The sequence below is a fragment of the Ceratotherium simum genome, chromosome 36 (genome assembly GCF_057802395.1).
Source record: "Ceratotherium simum simum isolate JZ-2026a chromosome 36, ASM5780239v1, whole genome shotgun sequence".
Taxonomy (NCBI): Eukaryota; Metazoa; Chordata; class Mammalia; order Perissodactyla; family Rhinocerotidae; genus Ceratotherium; species Ceratotherium simum.
In genome coordinates, this window is record NC_141935.1 from 27591282 (window position 1) to 27618545 (window position 27264).

Here is a 27264-nt window from a genome sequence, read left to right on the forward strand (position 1 = left end):
CTCAAAATGTCAAGTGAGGTGTACACATTACAGTTGTACAACTGATCTTTAAAAAACAGAATTTTGAATATTTCTCATTCTCTGAAGAGGCATTTTGAATGTATTTATTCCCATCCAAGAGAAACCACTGGCAGGATTTCCCAACACAATATTCTCAGCGAGAAAAATATTTCTCCTGCAGAGCATTGGCTTTATACTTCAAAGAGATAAGAAAAAAAAGTCTGCAAATCATTTCTGTGAGACTCTGCTTTGTATCTCTCTGCTTGTATGTCAAAAAATGCATCCACCATCTAAGGCAAATAAAACCAAACATGCTGAATAAAACAGAAAAACCAATAAATAGGCTTCATTGTATGCTATTTCAAGGTCATGACTATACAGTGAACAAAGACACACAATCAAAGAACCAGCACATTTTCCACAAGGATGGACATGACATGATGCAGATAAAATTCATTTTTATCTATGATGTCATCATATGATACTGGTGTGTCCCTGTGATCAGAGATTTTGTCGGACTCATTACTCCTATGACACGCCCTATGTTTCACTTTTAAAAAAAATTTCATCTAAGCTTTTTTTTAAAAAATTGCAGACTTTACTTTTTGAGCAGTTTTAGGTTTATAGAAAAATTCAGCAGAAAGTACAGAGAATTCCCATATGCTCTCTTGCCCCACCACTAGTTTTCCCTATTATTAACATCTTGCGTTAGTGCGGTACATTTGTTACAACTGATGAGCCAATATTGATAAATTATTAACTAAAGTCCATAGATAATATGAGGGTTCACTCCTTGTCCTGTAATTTCTTTGAGTTTTGACAAATGTATAATGACATGTATCAACCAGTAGGGTATCCCACGGAATAGTTTCACTGCTTCCCAAATTTCCTGTGCTCCATCTATTCATCACTGCCTGCTTCTCCCTCAACCTCTAAAAACCACTGATATTTTTCCTATATCTACAGTTTTACCTTTTCCAGAATGTCACAGAGTTGGAATCATACAGTACATCACCTTTCCAGATTGGCTTCTTTCCCTTAGCACTATGCATTTAAGATTCCTCCATGTCTTTTCGTGGCTTGACAGCTCATTTCTTTTTATTGCCAAAAAACATTCCAATGTAAGAAATGTACCACACTTTCCTATTGAAAAACATCTTGATTGCTTCCAAGTTTTGACAATTACGAATCAAGATTCTATAAGCATTCATGTGCAGGTTTTTGTGTGGGCATAACTTTCCAACTCATTTTGGTAAATACCAAGGAGCGTGGTTGCTGGATCATATGGTAAGAGTATGTTTAGTTTAGTAGGAAACTGCTTAACTGTCTTCCAAAGTGGCTGTACCATTTTGTATTCTCACCAGCAATGAGTGAGAGTTCCTGTTACCCCACATCCTCACCAGCATTTTATATTGTCAGTGTTTTGGATTTTGGCCATTCTAATAGGCGTGTTGTGGTATCTAATTGTTTTACTTTGAAATGTCCCAATGACATATGATGCTGAGCATCTTTTCAAATAACTTATTTGCCATCTGTGTAAACTCATCATCTTCTTTGGTGAGGTGTCTGTTCAGATTCTTTGTCCATTCCTAATTGGTTGGTGGTTTCTCCTTGTTGAGTTTTACGAGTTCTTTGTATATTTTGGATACCAGTCCGTTATCAGTTACTTGTTTTGATATTATTCTCCCAGCCTGTGGTTTGTCTTCTTATTCTCTTAACAGTGCCTTTAACAGAGTAAAAGGTTTTTTAATTTTAATAAACTAACAAATTTTTTCTTTCATGGATCATGCTTTTGGTGTTGTATCTAAAGAGTTATCACCAAACCTAAGGTCATCTAGATATTCTCCTACATTATCTTCTAGGAGTTTTATAGTTTTGCATTTTAAACTTAGGTCAATGATCCATTTTGAGGTTTGTTTTTGTGTGTGTGAGGAAGACTGGCCCTGAGCTAACACCTGTTGCCAATCTTCCTCTTTTTGCTTGAGGAAAAGTGGCCCTGAGCTAACATCTGTGCCCATCTTCCTCTATTTTGTATGTGGGTCCCTGCCACAGCATGGCTTGATGAGTGGTGTAGCTCCATGCCTGGGATCTGAACCCATGAACTGGGGCTGCTGAAGTGGAATGTGCTGAACTCAACCATTACACCACCAGCCCAGCCTCCTGAGGTAATTAAAAAGGTGTAAGGTCTGTGTCTAGATTCATTTTTTTTTTTTTTTGGCATATGGATGTCCAGTTGTTCCAGCATCACTTGTTGGAAAGACTATCCTTTCACCATTGAATGGCCTTTGCTCCTTTGTCAAAGTTCAGTTGACTATATTTGTGTGGGTCTATTTCTGGACTCTTATTCCATTGATGTATTTGTCTATTCTCTCAGCAGTACTATACTGTCTTGATTACTGCAGTTTTATAGTAAGACTTAAAATCAGGTCGTGTTAGTCCTCTGACTTTGTTTCCTTTCAATATTGTTTTGGTTATTCTGTGTCTTTTGCTTTTCTACATAAACTTTAGAATCAGTTTGTCAATATCCACTGAATAATTTGCTCTGACTTTGATTAAGATTGTACTAAATCTATAGATCAAGTATTGAAGAACTAACATCTTGACAATATTTAGTCTTCATATCAATATACAAGGAATATCTCTCTATTTAGATCTTTTTTGATTTCTTTCAGCAGAGTTTTGTATTTTTCCCATATGAATCTTATACATATTTTGTTAGATTTATACCTAAATCGAACAAAGTATTTATTTTTTTGTGCTAATGTAAATAGTATTGTGTTTTTAATTTCAAATTCTAACTGTTCATTATTGCTGACATATAAGAAATCAGTTGACTTTTGTGTATTAACCTTGTATCCTGCAACATTGTTCTAGTTGCTTATCAGTTCCAGGAGTTTTGTTGTTGTTGTTGATTCTTTGGGATTTTCTACATAGACAATCATGTCATCTGCAGACAAAGACAGTTTTATTTCCTGCTTCCATATCTGTCTATGTTTAACTTCCTTTTCTTGTCTTATTGCATTAGCTAAGACTTTCAGTAAGATATTGAATAAGAGTGAGGAGAGGGAACATCTTGCTTTGCTCCTGATCTTAGTGGGAAAGCATCTAGCCTTTCACCATTAAGTATGATGTTAGATGTAAGTTTCTGTAATTGTTCTTTTTCAAGTTGAGGAAGCTCTCTATTCCTAGCTTGCCGAGAGTTTTTAATCTTTGAACAAGTGTTGGGTTTTGTCAAATGCTTTTTCTGCATCTATTGAGATGAGCATTTGATTTTTTTTTTTTTTTAGCCTGTTGATTTTGGAATGTTGAACTAGCCTTGCATACCTGGAACACATCCCACTTGGTCGTGGTGTTTAATTCTTTTTATACATTTTTAATTGTGATACACTAATACTTTATTGAGAATTTTTGCATCTATGTTCATTAGAGACATTTGTCTGTAGTTTTCTTTTCTTGCAATGGCTTTGTCTGGTTTGAGTATTAGGCTAATGCTGGCCTCACAGATTGAGTTAAGAAGTAGTCTCTGCTGTTTCCTGGAAAATACAGTAAAGAATTGGTATAATTTCTCCTTCAAATGTTGACTAGAAAATCACCAGTGAATCCATCTGGGCTGTTGTTTTCTATTTTGTGGGGTTATTACTTATACATTCCATTTCTTTAATTGCATAGATTATTTAATCTTTAATAACAGATATAGGTCTACTCATTAATACACGTAGGTCTATTCAAATTATCTATTTTATTGGTGAGTTTTGGTAGGTCGTGCCTTTCAAAAAATTGGTCCATTTCATGTAGGTTTTCATATTTGTGGGCATAGAGTTGTTTAGAATATTCCTTTCTTATCTTTTTAATGTTCATGGGATCAATAGTGATGATCCCTCTTTTATTTCTGATAGTAGTGATTTGTATCTTCTCTCTTTTTTCTTAGTTAACCCGGCTAGAGGTTTATCAACTTTATTGATTTTTTCAAATAACTAGCTTTTGGTGCCATTGCATTTCTTTATTGGTGTTCTGCTTTCAATTTCATTGATTTCTGCTCTAACTTTTATTATTTCTCTCCTGCTTACTTTGGATTTAATTTGCTCTTCTTTTTCCAGTTTCCTAATGTGAAAGTTTGTATCATTGATGTTAGATCTTTTTTTTTAATATATGCATTCAATGCTATAAATTTCCCTCTAAGCACAGCTTTGACTGCATCCACAAATTTTGATAATGTGTATTTTCATTTAGTTTGAAATATTTTTAAATTACTCTTGAGACTTCTTTTTTTTTTTTAAAGATTTTTTTTTTTATTTATTCCCCCCAAAGCCCCAGTAGATAGTTGTATGTCACAGCTGCACATCCTTCTAGTTGCTGTATGTGGGACTCGGCCTCAGGATGGACGGAGAAGTGGTGCCTCGATGTGCACCCGGGATCCGAACCCGGGCCACCAGCATTGCAGCGCGCGCACTTAACCACCAAGCCACAGGGCCGGCCCTACTCTTGAGACTTCTTTATCCACATGTGATTTAGACGTGTGTTGCTTAACTAAGTATTTTGCAGTTTTACATTTATTTTTCTGTTATCGATTTCTAGTTTAATTGCATTGTGGTCTGGAAACATACTTTGTATGATTTCTATGAAAATTCTTTTAAATTTATTAAGGTGTTTTTTATGGCCCAGAATAAGGTCTCTCTTGGTGGGTGTTCCACGGAACTTGAGAGGAATGTGTACTCTGCTGTTATTAGAAGAAGTAGTCTATGATGTCAATTACATCCAGTTGACTGATGGTGCTGTTTAGCTTAACTATGTCCTTACTGATTTTCCACCTGCTGGATCTGTCAATTACTGATAGAGGAGGGTTGGAATCTCCAACTACAATAGTGTATTCATCTATTTCTCCTTGCAATTCTATCAGTTTTTGTCTCATACTTTGATGCTCTGTTGTGCATACACATTAAGGATCGTAATGTCTTCATGAATAATTGACTCCTTTATCATAATGTAATGTTGCTCTTTACTTCTGACAATTTTCCTCGCTCTGAAGTTGGCTTTATCTGAAATTAATACAGCTATTCCACCTGTCTTTTGACTACTGTTAGCATCTCCTTACTTTCTCCATCCCTTTACTTTTAGTCTGTCTCTGTCTTTATACTTAAGGTGAGTTTCTTAATACAGTAGGGTCTTGTTTTTAATCCACTATGACAGTCTGTCTTTTATTAGGTGTATTTAGACCATTGATGTTTAAAATGATTATTGATATAGTTGAATTAATATCTACTGTATTTTCTTTTACTGTTTTCTATTTGTTGCCATTGTTCTTTGTTTCTTTCTTTTTCTGTCTTCCATGCTTTTTCTGCTCTCTCTGATTTCAATTGAGAATATTATATGGTTCCATTTATTTGAGAAAAATCTTTATTTTTCCTTCACTTATAAAGGATAATTTTGCTGGATATGGAATTCTAGGTTGATGAGTTTTTTCTTTGGAAGATTGTTTCACTCCACTCTCTTGCTTGCATAATTTCTGAAGAAAAGTCTGAAGTAATTGTTGTCCTTGCTCTTCTATGGATAAGGTGTTTTTTTCCTCTGGCTTATTTCAAGATTTTCTCTTTGTCTTGATGTTCTGCAGTTTGAATGTGATACACCTATGTTTTGATTTTTTGGTATTTACTCTGTTTGATGTTTTCTGAACTTCCTCGTTCTGTGCTTTGGTATCAATTTTTAGAAATTATCAGTTATTATTGCTTCAAACATTTCTTCTCTTCTTTTCTCTCTTCCTTCTCTTTCTGGTAATCCCATTACATGTGTATTACACTTTTAATAATTATTCCACAGTCTTGGATATTCTGTTCTTTTTCTTTTTTCTCTTTGCACTTCAGTTTTGGAGGTTTTTATTGATATTTCTTCAAGCTAACTAACTTTTCCTTGGCCACATCCAGTCTATTGATGAGCCTATCAAAGGCATTCTTCATTTCTGTTACAATATTTTTTATATCAAGTACTTCTTTTGATTCTTTCTTAAAGTTTTCATATCTCTGCTTATATTAGAGCTCTGTTTTTCTTTTATGTTGTCCACTTTTTCCATTAGAAGGCTTAGCATCTTCATCATACTTGTTTCAAATCCCTAGTCTGATAATTTCAACACCTCTGCCATATTTGAGTCTAATTCTGATGCTTGATCTATCTCTTCAAACTTTTTTTTTTTTTTTTTTTTAATATTTTACCATATCTGCAATTTCTGTTGAAAGCCAGACATGATGTACTGGATGAAAGGAACTGAGGTAAATAGGCATTTAATGTGTGGTTTTATGTTTATTTGAATAGGGATTAGACTGTGTTTACTGTTTTCTGTTGCTGTAGTTACCAAAGGCTAAAGCTTTCTCTAGTGTCTTTGTTTTTATCTCCCCAGTTGTCTTTGGGTTTCCCTGAGGATTCTTGAATAAGGCCTGAGATGTGCAATTCTTTCCATTGTAATCCCCTATAGTTATTTAGGAGGCCTATTGATTTGGCAGTGAGGTGTAGGGGGAGGGGAAGCATCCTATAGTCCTATGATTAGGTCTCAGTATAATGAGTCCGTGTCCCCTGTGCTGTGACCTTTACAAGTTTTTCTCAGTTATTTTCCCTCTCTTGGGTGAGACAGGAAGGCTAGACAGGGGCTGGAGTTGGGTATTTCCCTTCCCTCATATTGGTTAGGCTTGTGTACAACTGCAGTTGGTTTTGCTCTGTTGAAATAGTTTCTCTTGAAGGCAAACCTTGTCATGAAGAAGAGAATGTCCTGGCCACATTTCAAAATAGTTTCTTTTCCCCTTCCCTTGCAAAAAGCAAGAGGGGATTTTTCTCAGATCTTCATTGTGTGAATCTAGTAGAGCTCCTGGAGGTAAAACTCACAAAAGTGTGGGGCCTCTCCCTAAGACTGTGCTCCCCTGAAGCTTTAAGTCCCAAGTTTGTCGACACTGAGCCTCCAGCAGTTTGTCAATTACAGTTTAGGTTTTCTTCCCCCAGAACTGCTTCCCATGGAGGTTTCTGCTCCTGGGTTTCTGCTCTGGTAAGTTGTGTTTCCCTGTATCGACCTGTCTGTCTCTCCAGTTTTGGGGAGTGACGCTGGTTTGCCCTGAGACATCATTCTTTGATGGATCTAAGAATAGCTGCTGATTTTCAAGGTTTTTCAGCCTTTTCTTGTTGTGAGAATGGGAGTAACAACTTCCAAGCTCTTTATATGCTAGACTGGAAGTCTTGATTCACTTTTTAAAACTATTATTGATTTGTCTTACTGTGTATGTAAACATTCATTAATTTCTAATTTTAATACAGAAGAGGAAAGGGAAGATAAGATCAACAGAATTTCAATACTCAGAGAAAACTATTGTTGATATTTGTGTTTGTATTCTTTAAGTCTTTTTTATATGCACGTCTGTCTGTCTATCCCTCTGTCTTATTTATCCATCTATCTATCCATCCATCTATCCAAATACCTACCTATCTATTTACTTACTCCTACCCCAACAACCAAAGAACTAACCTTTGGACCTAAGATGGTAAGCTTCTGTATAAATATATGGTTATGGTATTACCTTTTAAAAAACCTTTGCAAACTTGATAGGTAAAAGTGTAAATGTTTCCATTACATTTTTTATTTCTTTGACTTTTTCTCATTGCTTTGTAAGTTCTGTATGTATTAAAAAGTTACTCCTTTGCCATATATAATACCATATAAACAATATAATTTACCTTGTTTTTCTATTTTATTTGTGGTCTGCATTGCTTTTGAACCTAAACATTAAAGAGATTGAGTTGATGGTTTTGTGTGATAAATAAAAGTCTGGAATAACTTAAGTTGAATAATAAATATGACAAGTTAGTGAAAGTAATAAATTGAATGTCAAAATTATGGATGAAATAATGGAGTATTAACAATGTGGAAGGTAATTTAACATCAGTATATAAACGAAGTCCCCTACTCTCATGTGATGGAACACTATATGGTAATGAGGATAAACAAACTATAACTATATGCAATAATACAAAAGAAATCCTAAAAAAATGTCGAATAGAAAAGAGTGCATATTGATAACTCGATTTGCACAAAGATTATAAGTAGGCAAAGTTATTTATAGTATGAAAAGTTACCATTGGCAGAGGGAGTAGTGACTGGAACAGTCACTAGTAGAGTTCTTGGATCCTGTAATGTTCTGTTTTTTTTTTTTTTTTTAATCTGGATGCTTGTTACATGGCTGTGTTTACTTTGTGAAAATTCATTGAGCACTTATGCTTTATGCAATTTTCTGTATGCATGTATACTTCAACAAAAGTTTAAAAAATTCCTGTGCCTCAACTTTATGCCAAGTCCCCGCACCTCTTCCCCAACGACAATTTGCTAAGTTGGTGTCTCTGATAGCATATCTGCAGGAATATTTGTAATTGTGGTCTTGTGCTTTATAGTTTGTGGTACAAATAATGTTTTCCTACAACTGTCTCAAAGCATAACCTTAGAGCTCCCACTAGGTCACTGTGGATTGTCAAGGTGAGTGGAAGGTGACTCATTGTATATGGCCAACCCTGTCTCAGAGCACACATCTGAATGTTCCCAGAATTAAATTGGCCTAAGTTCCCTACATTACAGTTCTTTGGGTTAACTTTCAAAGTCAGTGTTAATTAACTCGGGGGGGTGGGGTGGGGAATCCTTTCGTAATGAATACGTATATCAAATCATCATGTTGTACACTTTAAATATCTTACAATTTTTTTTGTCAATTATACCTCAATAAAGCTGAAAAAATGTAAAAAACAAACAAACAAAACAAAACCCAACAAAGACAAAGTCAGTGCGAAGGATGTAAGTTGGCTCCACAGTTGGGCAGTGGGGGACAAGTTTGGCTGACTTTCACCCCGTGGACCCAGAACACAAGCACCTTTCTATTTTGAAAAGCCATCCACTGGACTTCTTTTTGCTCCATGATGATTTTATTTCAAGACCCTCATTGCTCCTTTCTATTATTGGGCCTTAGTAAGAATCACTCAGATCTAACCCAACAGGTCTTAGCAACTTTGAATCTTATGGAGCTTCTTAAACTTCTTATGCAAATCTACCAGCTCTTCCCCAGACACCTTTAAGCTCAACATTTTAATGGATTTTTATATACCTACACATACAACCACTTACTTCATCAGACTGTTCCATCCTGATTTATTTAAAGAAAAAAAAAAGATGTATAGGGAGTTTAAACAAGTTTAGAGTTATGGATTATATGCAAGGAAGAAGAAATATAAGAGATCTTCCAAATGGAAAACCAATCCTCTTTGATTCCTATACTTTCCTCTGACAAACTGATCCTGCCTCATGGCTTCAATTGTCATCCTTAACTTAATGAATTTCAAAATTAAAAATTCTACTGCCCCAAAACACCCCTCAAACTTTGGTCCCGTAACTACAACTATCGACACAATCTCTCTATCTGGATGTCATGTCATCATACTCAGCATGCCCTAAAACAAACTCGCTGTTCCAAATCTGCAACCAGTGTTTAGCAAAAACCTTTGCAAATTCCATATTTCCAGAATTTTTCAATTGCTCAGACTCAAAATTTTCCTTTAAGTTGTATCCCACAAAATGCTACATTTAGGATAGGGAATTTAAGACAGACTCTCTGCTCTTCAAAAGACCACAGTCTGATAAATATTAAAACAAGTACTCGGAAGTTAGTGTCAATAAAACTACTATAAAATGCTAATATATAACTTGAAGTCATAGCCAGAGAAATCAGGTAGAAAAAAGAAATATAAGGCATCCAAATCAGAAAGGAAGAAGTAAAATTGTCTTTGTTTGCAGATGACACAATTTTATATATAGAAAATCCTAAAGGCTCCACCAAAATCTGTTAGATCTAATCAACAAATTCAATAAAGTTGCAGGATACAAAATCAACAAACAAAAATGGGTAGTGTTTCTAAACACTAACAACAAATTATCTGAAAAAGAAATGAAAACAATTTCATTTACAATAGCATCAAAAAACAAAATATTTAGGAATAAATTTAATCAGGGAGGTAAAAGATATGTACATTGAAAACTATAAGATATTGATGAAAGAAATTGAGGAAGAGACAAATAAATGGAAAGATATCTTATGTTCGTGGACTGGAAGAATTAATATTGTTAATTGTACATTCTACCCAAGGCCATCTATAGATTCGACACAATCCCTATTGAGAGTCCAATGTCAGTTTTTACAGAAACAGAGAAAAACAATCCTAAAATTTGCATGGAATCACAAAAGACCCCGAATAGCCAAAGCAATCCTGAGAAAAAACAAAGCTGGAAGCATCACATTCCTGATTTCATACTATATTACAAAGCTGTAGCGATCAAAACAGTATAGTACCAGCACAGGGGGCCAGCCCCGTGGCTTAGCTGTTAAGTGCACATGCTCTGCTACTGGCAGCCTGGGTTCAGATGCCGGGCACACACCGACACACCGCTTGTCCAGTCATGCTGAGGCGGCCTCCCACATACAGCAACTAGAAGGATGTGCACCTAGGACATACAACTATCTACTGGGGCTTTGGGGAGAAAAAGGGAAATAAAGGAGGAGGATTGGCAATGGATGTTAGCTTAGGGCCAATCTTCCTCAGCAAAAAGAGGAGGATTGGCTGGATGTTAGCTCAGGGCTGATCTTTCCCACACACAAAAAAACAGCAAACAAACAATATGGTACCAGCACAAAAACAGAGACATACACCAATGGAACAGATTCAAGACCCCAGAAATAAACCCATGCATATATGGTCAAATAGTACTTGAAAAGGGAGCCAAGAATACTCAATGGAGAAAAGACAGTCTTTTCCATAAATGGTGCTAGAAAAGTGCTAGAATGGTGCTGGGTAGTTTTTATATTGAGATCTGACTTTCCAGTCATTTTCACATTGGTCATGCAGAATCCAACATGGGGAAGAAGAATTTAAGCCTCATTCCCACTCTACCTAATAACATTTCCAAAATATAAGGCCACCTTCCGTGGGTGCTTTCATCCTCAGAGTCACTAATATCCTTAACAATTTCACAAATTGTTGCTGTTGTTCTTATTTTTGACTTTCTCCCTTTACCATTTACCTCTTCACTCAAGTTCAGCCATGTTTTTTAGAAAGTATGGTTTCTAGAACTGGGCACAAACTCCGAAATGGAGTCCCTTCAGCACTGTGACAAGCAGAATTTTTACTTCAATTTAACTAGTTGCTAAAATTCTATTAATAACAACTAAGAATGCATTAGCCCTTGAAGGGCTTCATAAGAATACTGAAACATTAAATACACAAATCAACTCAAATCCCAAATTAATTTTGACATTTACTACCATTTACAGTATTTCTCCCACTATCTTCTTGAGTAGTTAGTTTTTGGCAATCCCATCTGGATTCCTTGATGACTAAAGAGTCCTTCTCAATGTTATAACATTTTTTCTTTTTTTCTGGAGTAAACATGGACATGCTTAGAGAAACTAAATTTCTTTCGTAAAGGTATGAAGTGCAATTGAATGATTATAGTGTGTTAAGTGACCTCATAGTTTTTAAAAACGTAAAATCATATTACATCTATTTTCTACATCTCTAAGTATAAATTCATGTAACAAGTTATAATATTTTACATTAATTTTGTAAAAATATACTTTAAAGATTCTGAGCTGCCTTTCGAGCTCTCCCTTTCCCCACAACACTTCCGGCTAACGGCTTCCAACCCATTTTTGATTAAGTAAATGCCAGAGTCAAACCAGATCAAATCAAAGCAAACCAAACAAAATGCAATGCAGCAGATCACCTTTCCTCGAATTAATAGAAGCTTTATAAGGATTAACTGTTCTCTGTGATATTGAAAGCTTTAACAACGGGATTGCACAAGAGAAAACAAAATGAAAAAAAAAAATTCTGCAAATAATATTGTTAGGATAACTCCATTTCAGGATCTTGAAAACAAAGATATTTTATATATTGATGAAGTTAAATCAATCCAGGAAAATAGAATTACATAACTCAAAAGTCCTTCAATGAAATTGTGTTATAAATCTGTGACATTTGAGTAGAGAGCTTTTTATTTTAATGGGAATATCCATTTCTAGACTTTTAAAACTGGCAGTGGTTAGTCCATATTTTTATAATTAGTCTTTTTCAAAACCCAAATAAAAATAAGGGCATTCTTTGTAATCTCTTTCACATACTAATAATTTATGTAAACTAGATATATTTGTATCTTTATAAAAATTTTAGATCATTCTTGAAATAATGTAGTCTATAGGTTGCACAAGATTATTTTACCTAAATATAGGAGATAGTACTAATTGGGGCAACACTGTTGGAAGTAGCCTTTTAGGATGCATGTTGGCTAACTATCCTACACTTGATCTTAGCCAAAAGGCTCAGAAGTGATGGCTAACTATCCTGAGAGGGGTTTTCTATATGGGATTTGGGTTCCCCTAGATCAGGGATGTGTAGCTTACAATGTCTGAAAGATGCCCTGAACTCTGGGCTGTTGAAAACAGCAAAAGGAATGAAAAAAGAATATTCAAAAACCCAGAGTAAAATATACAAGTAAAATATACCTCTAACAAGACCTCTATAAACATGTATATGCCATACATTGAATATTGCTACCTAACTATTTATCCTTTCTTTGTGCAGGATGGATGCATACAATGAGGCTCTCACTCTTGCTACAACTGTTTCCTTGGACTGGAGCCACCTACTCCCCCTTTGCTCCCTTCCTTTGTGAATCAGACTACAGAGTCAGAGATACATTGGTTCCAGGCCTGGCTGTGCCACTACTAGCTGTGTGTACACGGCAAGCCATGTAAATACCATGGCCATCTGTATTTTCCCCCAGAAAACAAATGGTGCAGCCACACCTACCTTGTTGGGTCAGTGACTATGGTCATAAAATGCTTCCACTGGATGTGAGTTTTAGGAATTAAGGACGATGTTTTAATCAACTTTTTATGCTTGGCCTTAGCACAATGTCTGGCACATACTGATATAGAACAAATGGTCTTATTACATGATGTTGCATGTTTTAGAAAGGGTGACATGTTGAGGTATGCTTTGTTCCATGAGGTTCAGATATGGCTTTTGAAGGAAACAGTGATTAGGTCATTGCATTGGCAGATGGATCCAGGACAGACACACTTAAGTAAAAACACTGGGGACAAAGGCTACTCCCCAGACAGTTCAAAAAGTTCCACAGGTGGGTAGGGAATAATCCCTTTGAAGAGGAGAGTCGAGACTATCAGACTCATTCCAAGTACACTGGCCGATAAACACCAAGGAAGGTCACGTTGTTGTAATTCTCATATTGCCTAAACCTAGAAGACAGAGTCCAAGTTACAGAATAAAGGCCTAAACAAAAAAGGAAAGTGTACGGAAAACAAAGAGTCCGAAAACAAAAGAGAGATACTAAGAGCCAGATCCCACAGATTAGCTGCCTCGACATCAGCAATTACTGTCAATGAACAGCAGCAGCCACATTTGGACCAGTGGTGAGGAAAACGCGCCCACTGAAGAAGGTGAGAATTAGTCAACACCAAGATAACAACCCCAGCATTCCGTTAAGATCAGCCCATCTGATGCAAGGTATATGCAAATGAATCATGAGGCTGAAGCGATAGGGAGACTACCGAGGGAGTGGTCTCAGAAATTATTCTGGTTGGACCTTGGAACTAAAAAGGAAGGCTCTGATTCTCCTTGATTGCATTCCACTGGATGGGTAGACATTGGTGAAACCGACAATGTGTAGGTATCTCCTTCACATGACCTGCTGTTACCTTCAGTTTTGCCTGTTATCCTTTTTCCTGTTCCTCTCTGCATCTCTTCACAAAGGAAGTTGAACAATGATTGTCTTCCACATGCCTGGTAACATGCCAGCTGTCTTTACACATATGACCTCATTCAATGTTCACATCAACACTGCCAGGTCGGTATATTTCCACTTTATAAATGAGGCTTCTAAGTCTCAGAAAGGGTAAATAATTGTCCAAGGTGAGCCTAGTAAATGATGGACCCTGGTCTGCCAAACTCCAAAGTCCACGTGCTTCCCACTCTGCCACTGGTCTCCCCATTCACTTTGGCCACTGGTCACTGGCTGACATGACTTAAACTATGTCCAGCACATAACTGGACAGTCTCGTGGATACTGAGATATCTGCTTGTGAGGTATGATGTACAATGGTAGACCCCACATATCCCAGATAAACCTCTGGACTGTTAGAGATCTTGTCTGATATTTTCCTGTACATACTGTAGGATTCTAGGTTGCTTGGGTGAAAAAAATTTGGTGTCGGTATGGGAAACTTGGCTTCATTGATTCTGTTTGGAAGACATATAAATTTTATAAGATGACCACCACAGGGTAGAAAGAGTCTTCCATTACCACCACAGTCAGAACAGACTATAAAGCAGACTCTCAGCTATAGAAATAGCTATTAAACTTTAAGCATGAGATACAAGACTTCAGCTCTAAATATATTGATTTAGAGTTCATTATGACAGCTGCAGAATTAATTTCTAGGGATAAGCACAGAAGCATAGCCATCCTCAGAAACTATCACAATATTGCTGTTTTTCTCTATATCATGTTTTTTTAAAGGGATAGTTATCTTAGAAAGCTCTCTTTGTCATTGCTTAGTTAACACTATGGCCAATGAATAGAGATATAGCTTATGTATTTTGCTGAGGAAACAGCCATTAAAAGCTCCTGTGGGAGTGTCTTGGTGCTAATGTCCCTGCCAGCATCATCTTTATCAATTAACCCTCACTAAGGACCCAGAACTCTAAAAACAAGATACAAGGCGCACCTGTGTGGCTGACATGGCCTCCAGATATGTCAGCACTTCATATGCACCTGAGACCACTTCAACACGTTTAAATTTTTTTAGAAAAAGCCAATGAGACATGAAGTTGTAACGTAAGAAAAACGAATAGTTAGAGGAAGAGTTGGATTAAGGCAGTGCCATTTTCAGAGGCACACAGACAACCTGAAGCCTATTTTTTTTTCCTTTAGGAAACAAGCAATGACCAAGTATTGCACAACGTGCTCATTTCAAGCCCCTCATAAGCATCTACAAGTTGAATATGGGAGGTGGAGCCAATAGCTTCAGGGTGGTTTCTGCCTCCAGATGCTCCTTGGGATGAATTTCTAATCAGAAGCCTAGTGAGAGGCGCAGTGGGGGACCCCTTGGAGAGCACGCATGTGTGCTCCTTGCTGTTGGGGGGACACAGAGGACCAGAGCCTGACTCACACTAGATAGTGCAAAAAACAACTAAAAACAGGTTCTGCCTCCAACAGAGCACACAGAGGACAGGGGACCGGCTGAGTAACACTCAGGTGATGGAGACAGGGAGCATGTTGAGGTGGGATCAATGTACACACTCTGAGAGCATGAGCCTTTGCCATGGAACGGATGTGGGCAGTGCAGGGGAGCTGGTGTGGAGGGTGTCTTTTCGGGTTGCCAAGAGTACGCGGACCATCAAAGTTGAATGAGGCTAGAGATGGGCCACCAGATGTCCATGGACATAAAGTGGATAACCATGGAAACATAATGTATTGACCAATTTCTAGAGATTGCTAAACACAAACAAGCAACAAGCAAAAATCCTACTTCATATCCTTACAATACTTATGCACGTGACCTCACAATCCTTTTTCACCATGAGCAAGAAAACTCAAGCTGAACTTTGAATAAGAAAGCCAGTTAAGACTCAATTCTAATCTGTTGTGAATTCAAAAGAGAGAAAAATTCAATGAAGAATTTAACAATTGCATTGCTATCTGAAACTGAAATACATATAGATAAACAAACCTTTGGAAAACAGACCTACTTTAGTCTGACCCTGAAGGCAGCTGAGAGGAAAATTTTAAGGTATTCTCATCAATTTTGATTTGTCTCATGTTGTGAACCTGTTATTTATTCTAATAATAGTTATGTAAATATTATTCCCTAATGCCTTGTCTGTATTTAAAGAAATACATAGAAGACAAAGATATAGCATCAAAATAGAAAGAAATATATGGGATTAGACATCCTTCCTTATAAATGCTCATAATCATTGTTTAATTTCTTACTGAAATTTTTCTGGTATTAATCAAGGACATTCGTTATTCGTTACTCTGAGTCACATGATTAACATTATGTAAGAAAACCAGCTAAGTTATTGTATGTGGATCCAACGACAAGTTACATCATTAAAAGTATGAGCTGATTTGAATCTGAGCCATTTAAAATGTTCATCTGTGATAGAGACAGAGATTGGATTGGTGGTTACCAGAGGGGAAGGGGGAGGGAGGAGGGCGAAAGGGATAATTCGGCACATGTGTGTGGTGATGGGTTGTAATTAGTATTTGGCTGGTGAACATGATGTAATCTATGCAGAAATAGAAGTATAATGATGTACACCTGAAATTTATACAATGTTATAAACCGATGTTACTGCAATAAACAAAAATTAAAATCAAAAAAATAAAAAATAAAAAAATAAAATGTTCATCTGTGAAAGCTGATATCCAAAGCAGGTTATTAATAGGTTTTAAAAAAAAATTAGGGGAGGAACAACATTTTGACTTACTCTTTTACTATAAATCCAGAAAAACGTAAACAGTAAGCCATGCAAAACGGCTTCGTCACAGTCTTCCTGCTTTCAATGGTATAAAAGCATTAAGCACCTCAAATGTCGAGAGTGAGCAAGTGACGTCATGGTGGAAAAATGCATAGTTTTATAAATTAGATATTACACTACTGAACTCTGGTCATCTCACACAAAAGCAGCAATCTTTTCTAACTAATTCACCGAGACTTCGGGAAAAGCCATGGGGTTCTTCTCTCACTTTCTCAGGGCATTCCTCGCCTTCCAAAGGCTGAGGTTATGAACTGGAGACAACGCTGGTGTGCTTACCACAGGTCTGTGCACGTCCCAGAACGCTCTCTCCTGGCTGTCGAGGATCTTCCTCTCGATCTTGTCTCTCTTCCTGTCCACTCTGTCAACATCGTAACAATGAATCATAAGTAGTGCCTCTTGTGATACAGATAATAATTGTAGTGCCTCTCTGGACAAAAGGTCCCAACTTGAGCAAATCTTCCAAAAGACTCACAAGGACTCACTTTGCTTGTGCTTCTGCTTGCATGAAAATGAACTCCCATTTCCGGGCAAACGCCCTCTGCAGCCTGGCCAGGCTCTCCTGAAAATACACCACAGGTGAAGATACTCTGGTTCTCATCCTCACCACTCCCTTCTAGTTTATCTACCGCACGTATTTGTCAAGAAAACAGGTGTAGAATTTCTAAAGTAGTAAGTGTACTCTGGTTCTGAACGAGAAGTCATGCTCACTGAATGCAACTAATCCTCATATTAACAATCACAGAGGAAACAGAAAAACCTACTATAATTATAATAAATTATAATATAATTTATAATTATAAAGTCAATTACAATAATTGACTCTAGAGAACACAACTAAAAATCTAAAATACTAAGATGACCTTGTATAAAAAAAGTGCTCAAGACTAATCCATTTTCTGTGGCCATTTTACTGAGGCACAGGAAAGGGATACGTTTCTACTATTGATCCAATGTCTATCCAGTTCTTGACAATAATGTAAACCCTTGGCAGCCTATTACCCATTTCTAGAAAGTGCTTCAAATTCAGTCATTCACAACAGAGCAGCCATCTGAACAAATTACATCAGATTGATTTTATCTGCTGATGGTGACCAACTTGAAGGTTTTGCAAAAACCATTTTCCCGGTGTAAATGCTCTTTAATTCTCTAAGTTTGGATATCTCCACTATATGTAGAATGTATCTAAAGATTTTATACTTAAGTCAATTTTAGCAAATAAGGTATGCTTCCCCCTTCTACTCCAAGTTTGTGTATTTAGAATTTCACCGTCCTCAATGTGAATGATTTGAGGAAGGAAGAAAGTCAGGGATTTATTTTTATTATGCTGCCTGATCCCTGGAAATCTGACCCTTAAAATCTATGAAGGTAGAAAGTTAACAGAGTCCCCAGAAATGACCACAGGCCTTATTCCTATTCATTTTATGACTGTCTTTGCCAGGAAGGCCTTGGTACTTACAGCTTCGTAGTCTGCTAGCTCGAGCCTCGCCTTGTTCTGCATTGTCCTCTTGCAGAGGTAAACCGCTGCGGGGAAAAATCAATCATTTCTCACATGCTTATCAACCCCGACACACTAAAAATAAAAATATGTTATTACCAATCAAGACATATTGGTTTTTGCCACTTTTTTCCCAGTTGTAATTTTCTATTTTTATTTTTTTTTTGACAAAAATAAATAATTTGTAACGTTATTACTGAAATTCAAACGTAGTCGTATTTATGGTGTTATAAGATAATAGGCATGTTTAGAAACTTGCTAGCCATTTCTTTATTTTTATTAAATGGTTGTCACGATCTTAGCTTCCTCAAAAAATAAAGGGGGGAAAAAACCTTTTAAATAAGACATCAAATGAACTTAAACATCTAGATACACAGTTCATGCAATTCCCTTCTACAAAATGGTGTTCTATACACAGAGAATGGTGTTCTATACACAGAGAACACCATTTTGTAGAAGGGAATTGCATGAAGAGGGAATCATTACTGGCACATTCAATTATTCTTCTATCAATAGGAAGATTCTATTAATGTAAACTGAAGGCTCCTTGGCATCTCCTTTGTGTCGTTTCACAAGGAACCATCATCGATCGATCGTTTTGTCACAAGGAGAGACAAGAGTACGACATCTTACCTAACTACAATGGGACTACCTTTTAATTCCATTTTCCTGAGGACTTAGTCTCCTCGGCTGCCAGGGAGAGTCCATCTGGGCAGCAGATTTATGGGATAGGTGACAGAGGGAGGGAGGATGGTGACAGCAGCATTGCCATCGAGCAGTCAAATTTCTTCAGTTATTTCAGGAATATTAGTGACTCTTACGACAATAACAAGACATTCAGAGCCCTCTGGTACACTCTCGATTTCCAGAATATTTTTTGTTATTTTTCCATAATATATAATATTTGAGTCTCATAAAATTCAAGATAAACTATATATTCTAGATGCTGAATAAATCCACCAGATGAGGACTCTCAAATATTACTTTTCGTAAGGCAGGCTCTGGGGGACACCTTATAAATACCGCTTTTGCACTAAGCTGTACCACCCTCAGTTTGTGATAATGAAGTCTAGCTGGAATCACTGAGGAAATACCTTACACAGAAAATCTGAGACCACTGCAAACATTGATGCTATTTATCCAATTTCTGCCTTCTAAGGTTTCCCATATGAAGATCAAGGGCAAAGGAGGGCGCCAACCGTGGAATGATGCTAACATTACTACAAACTGTAAGAACCCAGGATGCGATTTCAGAACACAGCTTTCTACAACCTACCATGGTAATTTTATTTTTTTAATAAAATTAGTAATTTTCAAAATGACTCATTTTCAAAATTAGTAAAAGTCAAACATCAAAAACAAAAATGACATGATGTGTTAATTTCCTAATTGGCCACAGTTTGCGCTCACTCCTGAAGAAACTCTTACTGTAGAGGCCACTGTAATTTTCACAAAATACCTAAAATGTTCTTGGCAGTTGGTAAAAGAGATCATAGCGTATGTGCAATACCCCTGAGGGTGTCTCTTCACGAGGGAAAGATTGAATCTTTTTAAATATCTAATTAAATAACTTCAGCTTTCTTGTAGAGTTACCTTTAATCAAATTTCAAGCCCCAGCTAAGGGGCCCATCAGTTGTTCCTCCTCCATGTCTCCTCCTGGATTAGCCTTTACTTGCATTATTGATTCTGGTCATCTAATCTTTGTTCTTTTCAAAATCAGACCCCTTTTGGGAAACATATTTCTAACCTCATTAGGTAAACTAATGAATAAAAGCAGGAGCAGGGTGATTATTTTTTAGATGACTCTTCACTAGGAAGTTATGCATCCTTTAATATAGGTGTCCTAGAATGCAATTTTTCTTTAATTGTCTAGGAAACACAATGAAGGTGTGGACAGGCAGCACCAAGTAGAGAGTTGTTTCACATGCATTTATTGAATGAATGAATGAATAAATGAGTAGGACCTTTTCAAAAGAAACTATTTAGAAGTCAAATCAACTTAAGCGATTTCTCCCAGTCTCTTTGGTAAAAAGAAAGAAGAGAAAAGGCTGGGTTAGCAGAGTAGGGAGTACTCTGGATACTGCTGAAAGCAGAGCAAATATGGTCGTGCCTGGAAGGGCCCAACCCTCACCAATCCAGTCTAGAGAGTACAGTATGTCGACAGGTGCAGATGATACTTCTATTCTTTATCAGCACAAAGTATCAGCATTGGGCTGCACGTGGATGAGGAAGGAGGTCCAAGTAGATGAAAGAAGGTTTCAATTCTGAGAAATTTCCCAATTTATCAAAGATTGAAACTAAATGAGAGTAGTTAGGCATAGTCAAAACTATGGCTCAGCCCAAGTGTTTTTCTGCCAATCTCTAATTATTTAGGCATCAAAAGTGCTGTAGAGGATGTTGCCTACGGACCTAGGCCCAGATATAAAGTGTGAACTGTTTTTAACATAGACCTTGAATTTTTTTCTGCACTGCCCAGATATTGAAAAGATCAACTAAAAAAGCCATTTCTGGAGTTCTACTTAGGATATTTTCCATTATCGAGGTTTTAATTTCAATTTTAAATATATCTCTCTGCAGTAGTTTTCTGGGAGACCATAATGAGATAATTTTAAGGGCTTAGAGGGTCAAACACACAAGTAATTTAATAGGATGCTATGCCACTAAGTGGAAGAAAGTTTGAGAAAGCCTAAGTGCTACTCTGGCTAAAATAGCTGTGTAGTAAAGGCATAGAATTTGGCCTGACTACAACTTAGAATTTAGATGGAAAAGTTAAAGCTCCTGGTTCACGCGTCTAACTGAATAGAAAGTGAATGCTGGTGTTAGTTTTTTCCATTTTATTTCATTAAGCTCTATAAGGTGGAGTAGTCTGTTGAGCAAACACCGATGTCCATGACAAGAGTTCATGGAGACGTATCACAGAGGTCAGTGAGAAAATCACCAAGATCCCGATATCTAAATACAGACAGGACACAAATATAATTCATAAAGACTAGGAATACAATTGCCAAATAAATATTTGAAAAATATTTACGTACAACCAAAGGAATACAAATGTCACACATACTGTCATAATGCAACTCTATTTTTTCTCTTCCAAAGTTTGCTTTGTGGGCCAATTCTTCCCCTGTCCCTGAGTAAGAGCTCAAGCAGCTTCCACAGCCTTGCTTGTCACTCTCGGGTAGTTCAAAGAGTCCCAATTTATTAATGAGAACGTCCATCCCAAGTAATTGTTGAAACTCCAAGCTTGGTTTAAAGTCTTGAGGTTTTCGCCTGTCCCCAGCTCCTTTGGATGAAAGAAGTGTGAGTGGCTTCTTTCTCCACCTTGTTCTTCTGTGCCCCCCACCAAGTATTGCTAACCAAGGCTTCTAGTCCTTCAGGGGTTGGAGGATGGGAACGAAGGAGAGGAAAGGGGATTGCTGAGGTTCTTCCTTGGCTGATCCTACCATGGTGATCTAGCATCACCATTCTCTGGACCTGGCAGACGTTTAAAGCTTATTGTATTTCTCACCATCCTTTTGTGGATGCTTTGGAGAACCTCTCCCCGCCATTGCTGGAGATCTTTCACCTGCAGTGCCCTTGTTGGGGCTGATCAATGCCACAGCTCTTGGGCTATACCTCTAGCCTCTCTCTACAATGCTGCTTGCCCCTCCAGGCTGCCTTCTAGGGCAAGACTGTCTGGCACATGGCTTAAATCACTACTAACAGAAACATTCACGCGTTCTTTGCCCTGAAAGAAGGCCACAGAACACAGCCACCTCCCTTTCAACTCCTCCATCCATACCTAGACAGCCTCTCTTGTCCTTTGTAATTCCGAAGCCTGGAAGTTCATGGTCCATTGTGTCCCCAGGGGTGGGTGACTCCTGTCAAGCACTCTCAGAAGCCCCTTGAGGTCTCTCTCACTGGGCTCGAGGTGAGGGGCGCCCCTCCTCTGCTCCCTCCTTCCACTCAGGGCTGGTGGAGGTAATGACTCCCAACATCCTAACAGCTACAAAATCAGTCTTCAAGCCAACGTCTACCCTTTAATACCCTCAATGTGAGCTGATGGCAACTACTGTGAACAAGTGTGTCCATCTAGCACAGTAGTTTCACATCTGGTCTTGATCCACTTAATGTTTTGGCTGGACTTCCATTTTAACATCTGGTTACAAAAATCACTTTCCACTCATCAAAACAGCAAGGATGTTACAGAGTAAGAATAACCTATTCTGGCAACAGAAGAGTAAAACAACACTGCTGGTGGGCATGTAAACAGGGGAAATCTTGGAAAGGGTTTGACAATGAGTAATAAAGCCTTAATAGGCCATGGTTCCATACTTGTTTCTCTGAGACTATAATCCAAGGAAATAACGAGAAAAACAAAGAGACTTAAGCATCCATGACATGGAGTATAGGAACCCCATGGGAAAGGGGCAAGGAAATCATGAATATTTGTTCAATGAGATATTATATCATCATTCAAAATGATGAATACAAATTGTTTTACCTCAAAGTTGAAATAATTTAATTTTTAAAACCCTTAATCCTTCATTATAAAAGTTCAGACAATACAGAAAAAATATAAAGATTAAAGTAAAAAATTAGTATAATTGTATTTCTGTCATTATTTTGGTCTATATTCTGAATTTTTCCTTTCTTATAAATCCACAAATATACACATGAATATTTGTAATTATATCAAAAATTTATTTTCATACATTTATTTCAAATATGCTCAAACTGTACTATATATGCTGTCTTATAAACTTTTTTCTTTAATATTATATTGTGGCTAACTTTTCATATAAATCAGTGCTGTTCTGTAATATTCTTAAAAATTATTTCATGATAACGTAGTGTCAAGATGTACAGCAATTTATTTAAATGAACCCTTACTGTTGGACACTTGGGTTACGTCCATCATTTTGCTAATATATACTAATACTTCTGCAAACATAGGTGCAGGTATGTGTGTATGCATGAAAGTATGCATGTGTGTATGTCTTCATTTTTTAGAAATTTTCTATTTCTGCAAAGTGTTATTGCTGAGTCAGGGAGTATGCACCTTCCAAGCCTTTTGATCCTTATAACCAAATTCCATAAAGTTTAGATACAAGTGTGTCTCATACCCTCTGCCACTCTGGAGAGTCTATTTTCAGCAAAGCCATGAGTTACTCTGTTAAAACTTAAACCAGATTGTCACTGCGTTCAAACTCTCCATTTTTTCCAACTGCTTCCCATCTCATCTCATTCTAGGTAAAAGCCGAAGACCTTGTCTCCTGATGAGATGAGATAACGTTATCCTCTGACTCTCCGTCACACACCAGAGGTGCCCCCAGACCTCTGCCCCTTTCCCTCTTTCTGGAAAGCTCTAGCTCTGCCCTCAGGGCTGAACTAACCTTCTCTCAGTGATGTCTCCCTCCTGCCTCCCCAGTCCCTTTCCCACTTTCTTCCTCCACACAACTTTTTAGCTACTAGCGTGTAATTTACGTGTCCATTTATGTGATTAGCCGATTAGCTTCTTTTCTTCCCCTGCCGTCTCCGCTAGAACTTCAGCTCCGTGAGGACAGAGACGTTTCCCTGTTTCGTTCACCCTCGTAGCCTCCTGCCTAGAAGAGTACTTGATACACAGTAGATGCTCAAAACATGTTTGTTGAGGGAAAACATTGATACATGTTTATTGATCATTTGAATAATTTTTTCCTCTGTTAATTAGCTATTCGTGACTTTGCTAATTTTTCTATTGGGGGATTTGACTTTTTCTTATTAAGACTAAAGGCTCATTTATATATCAGAGATAAAAACTAATATTAGGTATATATGTAGGAGATACATTTTTCCCAGGCTTTTTGGAAAAAGCTTAACAAATAATACAGATAACATTGAGTATACTTCAGCAAGCACTGATTTAGTTTTAAATTTTATACATGTAGTTACAGTTTCAAATTATTTCCATATGTGTGTATATATATACACGGCATCCGCGGTACATGTTCTGCAACCTGCTTTTTTTTACTCAACATAACATTTTGAGATGTAACTAGGCAATTTTCCATAGTTTGTTTCTCTTGACTGCCGTAGTCTATCTTATGAATGTAGTGCATATTGTTTAGCCAAACACCTATTATTAAATACTTAGGTTGTTTTCTGTTATTTTCTTCCTAGTTGTATCGAGATACAATTGACATACAGCTCTGTATAAGTTTAAGGTGTACAGCATAATGACTTGACTTATATATATTGTGAAACAATTACCACAATAAGTTTAATTAACATCCATCATCTCCTATAGATACAAACAAAAAAGAAAAAAAAAAAGTTTTTTTCCATGTGATGAGGACTTTTAGGGTTTACTCTCTTAGTAATTTTCAAACATACCACACAGTACTGTTAATTATAGTCATCATATTGTACATTACATCCCTAGGACTTGTTGCTCTCATAACTGGAAGTTTGTACCTTTTGATCACCTTCCTCCAATTCCCCCACCCTACCTCCGCCTCTGATCTCTTTTTCTATGAGTTTGGCTTTTTTTTTTTTTAAGTCTCCACATATAAGTGCGATCATACTTTCTTTTTTTTTTTTTGAGCTATTACAAATAATGATTCAGTAAAGGTTTCGATTAACATATATTCCTGGAATTGGTTTTGGGAGTTTGTGTGACAGGTACAGTTTGAATTTTATAAGACACTGCCAAATTTCTACCCAGCGATGCACAAATATCCTCACCCTAATGCCAAACTGGATCTTCTGCCGGTCTGGCTGAGGGAGGTGTGTTAATGTCCCGCACTTCCATTCTGTTTCTGTATCTGTTTTCTTATATTTCCATTAGTGTTCATATCACAGATTTGAATGTAAAATATTTCTATGGAATGTCTCCTTTACTATTTTGGCTCCATTATTTAATCCTGTGAACCGTGGATTATTTTTCACTGGATCTGTATTGCAACTTCTAGTGTCATTTTCTACTTGTTTGACCTGGTATATCTTTGCCTAACCTTTTATTTTAACTGGAAGAGTCAGTTTGTTTTACTTATCTTTCTTGCAGACAGATATTATTGGGTTTTATTTATGACCTAACCTAAAGATTCTTGTTCTTTTTTTTTGAGGAAGATTAGCCCTAAGCTAACATCTGTTGCCAATCCTCTTCTTTTTTGCTGAGGAAGACTGGCCCTGGGCTAACATTCATGCTCATCTTCCTCCACTTTATATGGGACACCACCACAGCATGGCTTGATAAGTGGTGCGTAGGTCCGCACCCGGGATCCGAACCCACGGACTCTGGGCCGCCGAAGCAGAGCTTGAGAACTTAACTGCTACGCCACCTGGCTGGCCCCTAGATACTTGTTCTTCGAATAGATGAACTTAAATATTACATTCATTCTTATAACAGTTGTGTTTGTTATTCCTTTCCTTGTATCTTCATCTCTCCCTCCCTCTCTCTCTCTGATTGTAATTCCTTTGTTTTCTACTTTTTGTTACATGTTTTTTTAAATTCCTCCTTCAATAATTTAGAAACAATAAAACTTGTTATTTTTCCATTAGTGACCATTCTATATGTTTAAATAAATGCTTAAATATATATTTCTTGAATTTTAATCTCAGAAATTAAACATTACCCAATGCTTTCCTCCATAAATGATGAAGAAATGAACATATCTTCCTTCCTTCCTGTCTTCTAATTTTTTTTAGTGGCTAGAATTTATTGTATGCTCTGTTATAGCTTTTAAAAATTAATTATAGTATTCGCATTCCATTTGGAAACTATTTTTATCATAATTTAGATCCTGGAGGGCATGTAGAGAGAGCTGTTGTCTTGGAAAATTAAAGTGAGGAAATTTTCTCTTTGCATAATTTTTTAAAATCTGAATTTGCTGAAACTTTTCTATCACAGCCCAGATCCTCCAAAAAGGAAAGATATCACCCATGGTGGCTGCCCTTATTATTTCTGGTTTCCTCTGGCATTTGGTCACTTGTTTTGGAGGGAGACCACTCACTGGTGAAGTTGAGCTAGAAAAAGATGCTGATAATCCTGGGTTTTCTGTTCCGGATGTTGGCTGGCAGGACCAACAATCCTTCAAGGAGACTATGTTGCTCTTCTCCCACTTCCTCTCCTCTGCTCTTAGGCTTGCTCCCCAAATATCTGAGAGAGCCTGTGCTGCCTTACGGACTCTAGGTCAGGTACCAAACTTCAGGAGAGGCTAGGACTGTCTTTTCCGGTGGGGTGTTTAAGCCCAAGAAACCTAGATCCCAGATGGGGCAAACCTTTCTCTGCCCTCCCAAGATTTACTCATGTCTCCAGCCCTCATGTATTGATATTGGGAATCATTAATGGGATTAGTCAGAATTTCATCCAATTCTGGAAAGCTGTCCTAACTTCTTGAGAAAAGAAATTATAAGTCTGATATCACCATCTTCCTTTCATTTGCTGAATTCTATGGATTCCAGAAAAAATGCATCTTTCAAGTGAGTGGTGTGTGCCATCATTCTCTAATTTCCACACTATCCTAAGGATTCATTCTATTCTAGTTTTGCTTTCTTTTCTTTTTATTCCATGTACGGACAGGGGAAGCAATTTTGGAAAATTTTTGGGAAGTGTGGTGTGTAAACCAGTTCTTATTTCTTTTTTTTTTTAATTTTTTGTTTATTGCAGTAACATTGGTTTATAACATTGTAAAAATTTCAGGTGTACATCATTGTACTTCTATTTCTGCATAGATTACATCATGTTCACCACCAAAATACTAATTACAACCCATCACCACACACATGTACCGAATTATCCCTTTCACCCTCCTCCCTCCCCCCTTCCCCTCTGGTAACCACCAATCCAATCTCTGTCCCTATGTGTTTGTTATTTCTTACATCTACCCCAAGATGCAAATATATCTTGTAACTATATCTATGCTAAATGGACATATATTGAGGACCATACTGATTTTTGGATTTTTTAAAAACATAAACTGAAATTATCCTTAATTTCACTCTAAAGAAAAGACGTAATTATCTTCTTTAAAAACCGAATTTCCAAAATAATTCCTTGAGGATATTTTAAATTTAATGTTAATACAGTACTATAAAATCTAATATTCATTTAACAATTTAACCATTAGGAATGCATTTTATAGAAATGAAAAAGTGAGGAATAACAATAAGTTAGGAAA

The 27264-nt window shown here is 37.0% G+C and overlaps 1 protein-coding gene across 6 annotated transcripts in view; it reads right to left on the bottom strand.

Moving 5' to 3' along the window:
• RGS7 (regulator of G protein signaling 7) overlaps positions 1 to 27264 on the bottom strand; it is a 607861-nt gene that overhangs the window by 67994 nt on the left and 512603 nt on the right. For all 6 annotated transcript variants that reach the window (XM_087424463.1, XM_087424464.1, XM_014794685.2 and 3 more), the window contains 3 exons: positions 18086 to 18150; positions 17112 to 17188; positions 16906 to 16987 (listed from right to left, as the gene is read on the bottom strand). In XM_087424463.1, coding sequence (XP_087280589.1) covers positions 16906 to 16987; positions 17112 to 17188; positions 18086 to 18150 — 224 coding nt within the window. The remainder of the gene's footprint in view (positions 1 to 16905; positions 16988 to 17111; positions 17189 to 18085; positions 18151 to 27264) is intronic.